The sequence below is a fragment of the Panicum virgatum genome, chromosome 7N, assembly GCF_016808335.1.
Source record: "Panicum virgatum strain AP13 chromosome 7N, P.virgatum_v5, whole genome shotgun sequence".
NCBI lineage: Eukaryota > Viridiplantae > Streptophyta > Magnoliopsida > Poales > Poaceae > Panicum > Panicum virgatum.
In genome coordinates, this window is record NC_053151.1 from 925001 (window position 1) to 936296 (window position 11296).

Sequence of the window (11296 nt, forward strand, 5' to 3'; positions counted from 1 at the left end):
CTCATCCGCTCCACCGTCCACGGGGTAGAAGTACCCAAAGACGGGCTCCTGCTGAGGCTCACCTGCATCAACTTAACGGCAGCACAGTGAGTACAAAAGGTACTCCGCAGGGCTTATCCAACAAGGGTCTAAAACCCGACTCTCAAGGAGGATGCATTTGGCTAGTAGTAAGGAAATTGGCAAAGCAATTAATTTTTCATAAAATCATTTGATAAAGTTATGATAAGCAAAAGACTTCTATCCTATTAGCAATACACCAATCAAATTGCATAAAGTAAAGATGATCATCATGTGAACAAGTCCAATCTTCCATGAACTTCAGTCGATAACTCTACACCCAAGGTCAAAGTACAAGAGCTTGCTCCTTAACCATGGAGCCCGGCTATCGCAATAGATGAAAAACCCTGTAGGGGAGTACAACTTTTCCCACACGAGGCGCAAGCCCAACGCCCATACCCTTGGCCTAGGATAAGGGTTGAATCATGCCCTCAACTTTTCGCATAACCACACTCGACTATGAATGAACGGTCGGAATGGTTAGATGCACCGCACGACGGCCGATCACACCTCAACCAACCCCGCTGTAAGGATCACCGGGGTGTCCGACCCTAGAGGGGGAGGGGGTGAATAGGGTCGCTAATCGCTTTTTAACCTAGGGCTCAATCTAATTGCATAAGATAAACCTAACACGTCCTACACATGCTAGTTATGACTAAGATTTATCTATGCTACCCTCTACTTACCCCAAAAGACTTGCAACCTATAGCTAATCCTAATCAAACTAACTAGGAAAGTAAAGGAACGCAAGATAGAGTAAATGCGGAAACGTAATGCGGTAAGTAAAGCGGTAAGGGAGAGGATATGCAAACTCCCGTGAAGACACCAAGACACACGATTTAACGTGGTTCGGTTAGGACACCAAAGTCCCTCCCTACGTCCACGGCCACTTGCTCACAAAGAACAAGTGGGATGCCGAGTCTCTTCGCTTGATCACCGTCTTGCCACGCCTCCAAGGCTCCCGACAAGCAAAGGCTAAGTGACACCAAGTCACAAAGACGAGGTCACCGCCACCGTCTATCTCGAAGCGTCACCACGGCACCGTCTTCACTATCTTGGAGCTTTAACACCAAGTAGGGGCCTCCTTCCCCGCACAAAGTGTCGTTGCTGCTCCACACCAAGTCGGAGGGTCACACGACGAGTACACAAGGTGATTGCCGCAGCAAGGCTTTCTATCAAGCTAGTTCTCTCAAGAACTAAGCCTAAACAAGCACTAAGCACTCTCACAAGTGTGCTTAAGCCTATATGATTTACAATGAAGCTCTATGGTGGTTGGAGATGATCTTTAGCTCTTGTATACTTCCTTGAACTCCAGCACTGTCAAATGACCCGGCCTTGGGGGTATATATAGGCAGCCCAAGCAAATGTAGCCGTTGGAGAAAAGCTGCCAGAAAAACGCTTAACGCCGGTTAATCCGACGTACCTCCAAAGCCATCGTCGGTTTAACCGGTGTATGTAAACTGCTACTTGAAAAACTAGCCGTTAGCAATTAACCGGTGTATCGCCGGTTTAACCGATGCAATCAACCGGTGTATGTAAAATTAGCGTCGGTTTAACCGGTGATTGTAACTTCTTTACGTTCCTCCAAAAACCACCTCTCTGGACAACTAAACCGATGCAATTGACCGATGCATCGTCGGTTCAACTGGTGTATGTATTTTCATCGGTCTTCGTTTGGCAATGCACCGACGTATGCATTTTCTTCAACGTCGGTTAATCCGGTGAGTGTATCTTCAGTTTCCAGCTTCTGGACAATTACACCGGCGTGTGTCTTTTCCTTAACATCGGTTCAACCGGTGTATTGAATTTCTTCACAGTCTCTTCGATTCTTGTCCTTTGGACCGAAGAGGTTTCAGGGCGCTGCCCTGAGACCCGCGAGGGGCGGCTCCCCCTCGACCCCCGTCCGCTAACCCCCATATCGGTTAGCGGAACCCCCGTAGGGTTGGCCCTACGGGCCTAGCTACGCCTCTCTTCTCTTTGTCATCATTTGAACCTAAAAGCCTGAGAATAGTCATCTTAACAATCACATTAGTCCAAGTGTTGTGTGTGTCATCAATCGCCAAAATATTATATTGAAATATGGCATGAGAGGCCATTTTCGCTACACCCGCACCGAATCCGGTCAAGGCAAAGTGTGACTTATGGTAATTGGCTTACCATTCCCATAATTTGGTATGTGGTCTGTACGCATAAGTGCTCAAGTATCAAAGTGATGGGGTCACAGGCCTTAATCAACCCCAGCAAACACTAAGCCAAGTGAGCTCCATCTCACTTGACCCTACCATTTATGCTCAAGTCCGCATCATATTACAAGTGGTTCAACTTTTAAGAATTAAGCAAGCAACCTATTACTTGCGGGTGGTGGTGACCTTGCCACCTCCCGACTTCTACCGGAACTAAGCATGAATAAGCAATTAAATCGGGACACCTACACAAGCATACTCACCTAAAAGGATTTATTCTAAACCAAGGAAGGTAATGCATAAGATAGGAGCTAAGCAAACATTTATACCATAGACTTGCACAAATAAGACTCAAATATTTTAATTGATCCAAAATAGGGTAAAAAGATGCTTGGGTGCCTGCCTTGATTCACCAAAGAAGTGTCGTCGACGACGGACTCCGGCTCGGTCTCAACCTCCACTTGAGTTGGCGCTTCGGTCTCTACACAAGTGCAATGATACTTGATAAACAAATATGCCATGAATGAGTTGCAAAAGACATGAGATGACACATTAATTATTTAGATAATTAATTTAATTGTCTTGGGGTAAAACATAATTTTAGTTGATTCTTGACATCATAATGAACCTAACAAAATTTATTTCACATTATTCTGAGCTATATACAATTTTATATGAATTATACAAGATGAGACATGTAAATGCATCAAAACAGAAAAGCTGATTGGGCTGTTACTGCGCAGTGCTACAGTAACCGTGGACAGTCCTCCATTGAGGCCCGGATGGTCCGCCGGTGAAATTCGGGACGGGTTCCAGAAAAGGTTTGGTTCTATGTAGTTGTCCAAAAATGTATTGCGGACCGTCCGGTACTGTACCGCGGACCGTCCTCCGTACAAAGCCAGATTGGGCTCCAGAAACGCACCGTTTCTGTGTTGGATTTGGAAATGAACTGCGGACCGTCCGCGGGTGAAGGGCGGACTGTCCGCCGTTCAATGGACTGGAAAACAACTTTCTGCGATGTTTCTAGTGGTTTCGATGTGCAAGTGGCGGACCGTCCGCCGGGTTCGAGCGGACCGTCCGCAAGAACTCAGAGACGCACCGGCGAGGCCGCCGGCGACAAGTCTGGCCATGGCCTTGGTCGGGATTTGTTCCTAAAGGCTTCTAGGAGTGTCTAGGACTCATTCCAAGGGATGGATTTGATGGAAATCGATATTTGGATGCTCTAGACCAACAATGGTGAAGAAATCCAAAATAAAACCCTAGAACTCAAACCCTAGAGAAGAGAGGATGATTCGGAAAGGAAGAGAGCTCACCGGCGATGGCTAGGGCTCCGGTGAGGTGCCACAAGTTGGAGTAGAGCGGCCTTGGGGAAGCTTGAGCTCGGGCTTGACCTTGTTCTTGAAGTAGAGGAAGAAGAACTTGGGGAAACTTCGATCCCGGGGAAGAAGATGATGGCTAGGCGGTGGAGCTCGGCGACGGTGACCTCCGGCGAAGCTCCGGCGAGGGTGGAGGCTCCAAATAGGGGAGGAGCTATGGGGGCTCCCCCATGGCGTCTAGGAGAGGAGAGGGGTCAGGTTGGGGAAGAAATGGATAAGGAGAGAGAAGAGAGGAGGCTCTGTTCGGGATAAAGATGAGTTGGACGAGCAGGGGCGGACCGTCCGCCCATAACTCGCGGACAGTCCGCGAGAGCGGGCTGTTACACTAAAAAAGTTGGGGTATATTTGCAAGGGCAAAATTGTCTTCTTTGACACTGTTATGTGTTGTTGGCAGTGTAGGAGTGAAATGAGACTTTATTTTCAAATATGAGGGTAAAAAAGCAAAATGAAAGAATGTGGAGGTAAAACCACAATTAGGATCATTGTTTGCCTAAACGATCGTTTACATAGTTTAAATTATACGGCTGTTTAGCTCATTTACATAGTTTAAATGATACACAGTGATACACTATTTCCGTTTAATCCGTTATTTGGATCGTTTAAACGACTATTTTGCCCGTTTAAACACCCGTTTTACCGAAATAATGAGCTAAACGGGAGGTGACCGACTGTTTATCATTTAGCATTTAGTATAACACTGATTAGAGTTCAAAACAATGGCAAGAACGCAATTTCCTCTTGGAACATTGGGCCGTACCTACAACTGCCCAGGTGTATTTGGTCACCTGGGTGGCTGGGTTCCAATCTTTTTTAGCTGGATTTGTTAGAACATTTAACTAGAATAAGTTTGGATATAAATTTTAGAAATGGAGGCAACCAGGAGGGTATGACTCTTCCAATATGGATTAGTTAAGAACGCCCCTGAAACTGGTCTCTAGCCTAGTGATTACAGCACCTGAGTACATCTAGCAGATCTGGGTCCGATTTTTGTGAGAGCGAATTAAATGGGTATGTGATATTTTTTTTAAAAAAAGGTAGAGGCTCCCTTGCTGACTTGGGTCCACCGCCCAAAACCACAGCCACTACTAACCACTACCTTAATGGTCCCTGCCATTGATCCTCCCAACCGGCCTCCTCTACCACCGTGATAGGACGACGCCACTATCCTCTCACCATCCTAAACCCCAAGCCGGCGAGCTTTCAATCCTTCCCACTATTCCGGTAGCCACAAAACTTCTTCTCAACTTAAGACTCCACCCTAACTCTCATGTGCTCATCGATATTGGTGCTGTTGTCGGAGAAGAGGTGCTCGTCGAAGAAGAGGTCACCCGTCACCGGAGTTGAAGGTGCATCAATTTGTCCCCCCCCCCCTCCATTTTTGTTTCCTGACGTCCCCTCCCCTTCCCTTGACATCACCTCCCCTTCCATTTCTTTTATACTCGAAATCACGAGACTAGAGGGCTCAAATTAGACTTTTCCATTTAGGAATATTTAGCGGGAGTATATTACCAAGGATTGCAATGTTTTATTTAGTTCTATTTGTTTGTAGTTTGATGGGGGCATTTACCAAGGTTAGATTTTTTTTTCAGTTTATGTATGTACGTTGGAAGGGTTCGTTGTTGACCTAAGATTGACAGTTTAAGTAGGTTAATGTTGGGTTTTTGTAATCTGCACGGTAAATTATGTGTAGATAGTACCACCAGTATGACACCGTGTTTAGTAGGTTAATTATGCGTGTACTGTCAGCATTATTTATCATTTTCCAAAAAAGAAATATAAGCTTTGGTTTTAGCACAGTTTGATAAGTATTAATCAAGAGTTTTCTTGATTAAAAACATATAGTTCAGTCAGGTTCAAAGCCACCACAATGAAACCGAACTTTTAGCCTCATAGTAGGTTCACAAACAACGTGAACTTTGACCTTTGCTGCATCTGATTGCTCTCTAAGGTTCAACCTTGGCTAGAACCTGAATCTTAGCTAGCTTACAAACCCGAAACTTCCTCTCCATCACCACCCGATCTAAGTTAATCAATTCGATGAAGTTAAGTCAATGACATCGATCTTGTAACTGCACCGAGTCTGCAGACAGGACCTCTCCCTGAAGTGTTCCAATCAAGCACTTATAACAGTACAAGTCAAGGTACCGGTAAAACCTGTACATCCAATGCTACGAACAGTAACATCCTGTGTTTTTTTAACAACAGATACCAAAACACAGGTGAATTGATGTGCTAACTGGTACTAGGTAACCGAGGCTCAATGATGACATGCCACAGGGTAGTGTCAACGATTTTGAAGGTGCACACATCCCCCACCTTGATCCCATTATCCCGGCAGAACCTCTGGAGACCACTAACATGGTGGCTGCTCCTATTGTACGGAACAACACGTGCCTGCCAAGATGTGGTGCTGCTCATTGAGGTCTTGAGGGTGATCTTGCAAGGTTCCCTGATTCCAATCGCCTTACAGAAGACCGGTGGAAAATACTGCACGAATTGTAATCACAATGGTCAGTTAATTTATTTCTGTAGGCGGTTGCCAATGATCCATGTATCACACAGGTTGTTGGATCCCAATTCCTGTTCATGCTGGATTTGATAACATGTTCTTGGAGCACTTAATACATTGATCTGTTTCATATATAGCATGTCCACATGTATTATCAATTGATATGTGTGATAGCAATTGCATATATATTATCACTATTTAAAGCATCAAGTGAAAGTGTTGGTTCCTGTTTCTGCATTTGAAAATGTAACTGTCTGCAGAAACTTTAAATGCCAAGGAACTAGCTCAGTTGGTCAAGGGTGGGGATGCCCAGATCACTCAATTCAAGAATTCATCAAGGCGAATTTGGGTGGTTATTCCTTCTCAATTAAAAAGCCATCTAGTTCCTCCTAGGTTGGTCGAGCTTTTTTGTTTATGTAACCTTATATACTAAAATTTCAGTTTGGATTCTTCTAAAAATTAGAATATGTTTATCCTCTTTCTAATTTTCTAACATTTTTAGAGAAGTGACTATGCTTACAAGACGATTTTTAATTGCCCCCATATTGATCTCCTTCTTTATCCAAGCTGGTGGTCCAATCTCAAAGATGCATCCTGTCTTTGATGACGCCTTGCACCACGAAGTCATGGAGCCTTTTGGCCTCTTTTGTTCTTCACTAATTGACCTGTCATCCTCTCTCTTACGCTTCATACTAGAAGCCGAAGGTTTTTCCTGCAGGTTTTGAGTATATGTTATAATGTTAATGCTGATACTTTGTGATAGAAAAAGGGACAAGTGTTTCAGTATTTAACTCACATAGCAGGGCTGATCTATCTTTTCTTTATAGCGCGTGATAATGACATGCCAAACTGTGGTTTCGATAACATTGAAGGTGCAGATGTCACCTTTCTTGAGACTGTTCTCCTGGCAGAACCTCCTCCAGCCCTTTATAAGCAGGAAGCTGTGACAATTCTTGATTGAGATACCACGCACCTGCCAAGATATGGTACTGTCCATTGACGTCTTAAGTATGATCATACATGATTCCCGCAACCCAATCGCATCACAAAAAACTTGTTGCCAAAGCCTGTATTAATTGCAATCACAATTGTTTCAGTAAGCAGTCTGCGATTCACTATCTATCAGTGGACAAATACTGATTGCTAGATCAAAACTCAGATTCTGGGTTCGATTAAAAGATCCACAAGTGCATATACATGAAAAATGCTATATATATCTGATATAAAATCAATATATTGATTTATTTCTTCCTCTTAACATGTGCATGTACTGTTGGTCTCTGTTCCTCTATAGGGAAAGTAAAAACTGTTTACAGAAGTCTCAGATCTAATCCCTTAGCAACTTTTGAGCTCATATTCTTGTTGAACATATTATCTTACAAAATAGGGAAACTTTTGTGCTTACAAGATACTTTCCAAGGGTGTGGGCGTTGATCACTTTCTTTATCCAAGATGGGGGCCCAATCTCATAGAAAGATTTCCTGTGAAATGCTGTCTTGTTCAAAAAACTCCTGGAGCCATTTGATCTCTTGTTCCTTCTACTTCTTGGGCACTTGCTCTTGCTCATATGCATCCGACTGGAAATAGAAGGATATTCCTGCTGTTTTGATGTGTTAATGTTGATGTTTCATAGGATAAAAGGAGAGGTGTTTCAGTACTAACTCACATAACAGAGCTGATTCATCTTTTCCTTACACCGTGTGCCGTGTGACAACAACGTGCCACATTGTGGTCTCGATGACATTGAAGGTGCAGATGTCTCCTATCTTGAGGCTGTTCTCCTTGCAGAACCTCATCCAACCATTCCTAAGCTGGTAGCTCCCCTTCTTCGATGGGAGAGCAAGCACCTGCCAGGATTCGGTACTGCTCATTGAGGTCTTGAGCGTGATCGTGCAATGTTCCGGCAGCCCAATTGCACCACAGAAAGCTGCTGACAAAGCCTGCAATAATTGCAATCATGTTGGTTTTAGTAAGCAGGCGAGGATACACATTATATTACAGTGGATGAATACTGACTGCAGACTGCTAGATCTGAACACTGTTTATCTGGGTTTAATAAAAGGTTCTTCAAGGGCATTTACTGATATAAATGACAAATACGACTGCTGATAAAAAATTAATAATATTGATTTGTCCCTTCCTGTTAGCATGCATATATATTAGCTGTAGTTAAAGCATCAAATGATCAAAAGAACATGTTGGTCTTTGTTTCTACATATGTAAATCAAATCTGTTGAATCAAGTCTCATATGCCACTCCCTAGTAACTCAACATGGAAATACAATTTAATAATTTATCTTATTCAATAGGGAAATGGTTGTGCTTACAAGTTCCCTTTTAAGTGAGTTGGCATTTATCTCCTTCTTTATCCATGATGGCGGCCCAATCTTGAAGACAGATTTCTTCCATAATGGTGCATTCTTTAGACGAGTAATGGGACCTTTTTGCATCTTTTGTCCACCGCTGTTAAGCCAATTACTGTTGCAACGCTTCTGAATGGAAACAGATGATTCTTCCTGCCGCTCTCGAATATCTGGTAATGTTGATACTTGATAAGACAAAAGAGACATGCACTTCAGTATTCCGCACATGATATAATTCATTGCTAACGGATTCAAAGAGAAAAGCTAAATCTCACATGAGTGCTTTAGAGGGCTTGCCAGCAGGGATAGTTTATATCAAAATTACAGTTACAAAGCAGTTACAGCCACTTTTTATTATGATGGTGTAACTAAGTTATAGTGAAAGATCCTCCATAACACTTGATTTATTTTCTAGCACGAAGTTAGAACTAGTCTAAGAAATAGATCTTAAAAAGTTGGATGGTTCCAATGTCAAGTGTTGAAATCCTCCAAAACACTCAAGTGTTGTATAGACACTCCCAATTCAAAATATGAAAAACTTATTCATCTTTTGCTCACCTTGTTGCGTTCCAATGTCCTTATGTTTAGACTCTCTCTGGTGTCCGTCTGCCTCAAAGACCTTGACTGTAAACACCATGTTGCCCTCATACCTCAACAGCAAAGAATTATCTTCAGTGATGCCACGAAGCACTAGAAACTGTGACCAGCCACCTCTGAAGAACACTCCTGACTGATTCATCTCGAGCTCGATGGGAGAAACTTTGCCAAGGGGGCCAGAAACAATGGCCTTACGGTAGTCCAAATGCTCTTTGGGGATGTATTGCACAATTTTAGCAGGTATTAGCTGCAAGAACACACAAAAAGAGGAAAGTCAGGCCATTCCGGTAATAGAAAACAACGTGAGAAAAACAAATTAGTAGCAACAGTCTGCAAACCATCTTTTCCATGAAATCTTTTGGAAGCACTCTGAGGAACTGCAGCTTACGGGCAGTGTCCTGGCTGCCCGTGGTTGCTTCAACTGAACAAAATGAGTTACAAACAATCACTTTGGACTGAATACGAGTAATCATGAATTGGTAGCAGCCCAGCAGGGAACTACTTTAGAAGTTAGCCAACATCCAGTATACTCCACGTCTGGTAAAAAGCTTCTTGACCCTCATTTGCTTAGAAGATCTTTTTCTGCCTTTCAATAATCATGAACCACATTACAACGAGTTCGATGCTGGAAACCAGCTTTTCAGTGTCCAAGAAGACTACTAACACTACTGACCTCTCATTTTTTTTCCCAGTAGAAAACAATCCTACAGCAGGAAGGACGAAGAGGGTTTGCATTTACAAGTTACAAGGGAAGAAAACGTGGGGAACACAGACGGGTACTCAAAACATTTTATCAGAACTCGTTATAATATTCATGACATTATGGGGAATTTGACTGATACTACTACTTCGACATTAACAACTTGAGAGTATGGCATGGGGAATCCATCTTCTCTTTACCTGCTGCTGATGGTGGTGGCGGCCGCGCGCCGTGCTCCCTGAGGAGGCAGCTGTCGGCGTCGAATCCCTTGACGGAGAGCACGCCGTGGCCGCGGTGGCGGAGGACGAGGAGCCACCTCGGGGCGACGCCGCACGCGGCCGCGAACCCTGGCCACCCACGGCCCAGGAACGCGCCATCGCCGTCCCACCCGACCTCGACGCGCCAAGGCTTGGCCTTTCCGCCGGTGGGGCCGACGACGAGGGCCTCATCGCTGCCGACCTCCGCGGCGAGCTCGTCGGGGATGCGCTGCGAATAAAGCATGCAGGTGCAAGAAAACAAGATGAGTCAGTACCACGGCCGGGCCGGAGCCGCGCGCGCCGGCGGATCGGACGAGCGCTGGGCACGCACCAGGGTGTCGGAGGTGAAGGGCAGCAGCACCCTTGGGTGCCTGGCCGCGGCGGCCGACGGCGGCATTGGGGACTCCGGCGGCCACAGTGAGTGGGGAAAGCGACAGCTTGGTTTGGTCATGTCTACTGCATTTCCCCTCCATCTTGACTCTGGTAAACGCTGACAAAAGGTGTGACGTGTCACGTGTGAACGCTCTTTCACGTGTGACAAAAGTCTCTCGAAGTAGAAAAAAAGTCTCTCATAAGAAAATTTGCACTTTTTTCTCATATATCTTTTCAGTTTTGATCATTCTTACGCTTCATTTGACTTAAGTGGCATATATACTTAAGATTTCTTCCCGATCATATCATGCGGCCAACATGTATTGGAAAAGCATATGATGGTATGAAGGTGATGTAGGTTTGGTTTATGTAATTTTTTTTTCTATTCTCTTATTTGGTTTCATTAGGTTTGGGATATAATGTTTTAGATAATGTCCTTTATAGAAAGAAGAGAATCACATGTGTATCACATGTATGTGGTGGCGTCTGAAAGTTTTGGTATTTTTCTCGAGCCATAAACTGTAGGATTTGCGAAAGAATTATACCGATAGAGAACCTTTGGTAAGCAACTTGGCGAAGCTATGTATCAAGCTGATCGGCCGGTAATCACCAATGGTGGACGCATCCTGCTTCTTGCGAAGGAGAACCATGTAAGCTTGAATCACTAGGTAGAAGCTCCGTCCAGAGCTTGATTTGACAATGATGGCCGGTAATCAAGGACCAAGAAGCTTTTAATAAGTTTTTTTATACCAAACTAAGAGTATATGCGTCACTTCACACTTATATTGTAAATCTAAGAGAGTAGCCCAAAGTTTTAGTTATGAATGAATATGAACTTTATTGTTTCTACCGCATCTACATGAAGGGACCCCGTGAAAGGAA

General features: G+C 44.1%; 1 protein-coding gene and 1 long non-coding RNA gene across 3 annotated transcripts; one reads left to right on the forward strand and one right to left on the reverse strand.

The window, feature by feature from the left end:
• The first annotated feature begins 4675 nt into the window (after positions 1–4675).
• On the forward strand, positions 4676–6283 carry LOC120681766. Its single transcript, XR_005678074.1, has 2 exons — positions 4676–4962; positions 5822–6283. It is a non-coding gene; the product is annotated as an uncharacterized LOC120681766 (long non-coding RNA).
• On the reverse strand, positions 5485–10534 carry LOC120681685 (putative B3 domain-containing protein Os04g0347400). Of its 2 annotated transcripts, none has more exons than XM_039963285.1 (9): positions 10374–10534; positions 9986–10271; positions 9424–9506; positions 9047–9332; positions 8453–8658; positions 7531–8065; positions 6922–7192; positions 6646–6837; positions 5485–6103 (listed from the first exon to the last, which is right to left on the reverse strand). In XM_039963285.1, exons 1-6 carry the CDS (start codon positions 10491–10493, stop codon positions 7817–7819), a joined length of 1230 nt encoding a protein of 409 aa, XP_039819219.1. In that variant the 5' UTR covers positions 10494–10534; the 3' UTR covers positions 5485–6103; positions 6646–6837; positions 6922–7192; positions 7531–7816. The 2 variants fall into 2 exon arrangements, with proteins under 2 accessions (XP_039819219.1, XP_039819218.1); XM_039963284.1 differs by having other exon boundaries at positions 8453–8673; positions 10374–10533.
• Positions 10535–11296: the final 762 nt, after the last annotated feature.

Coding starts and splice junctions, on each gene's coding strand:
- LOC120681685 (XM_039963284.1), bottom strand. CDS start 10,493: ATGACCAAACCAAGCTGTCGCTTTCCCCACTCACTGTGGCCGCCGGAG. Junction 9,507..9,985: donor GCCACCACCATCAGCAGCAG/GTAAAGAGAAGA, acceptor CATTTTGTTCAG/TTGAAGCAACCACGGGCAGC. Junction 8,066..8,452: donor ACTCACTTAAAAGGGAACTT/GTAAGCACAACC, acceptor CAATTATTGCAG/GCTTTGTCAGCAGCTTTCTG.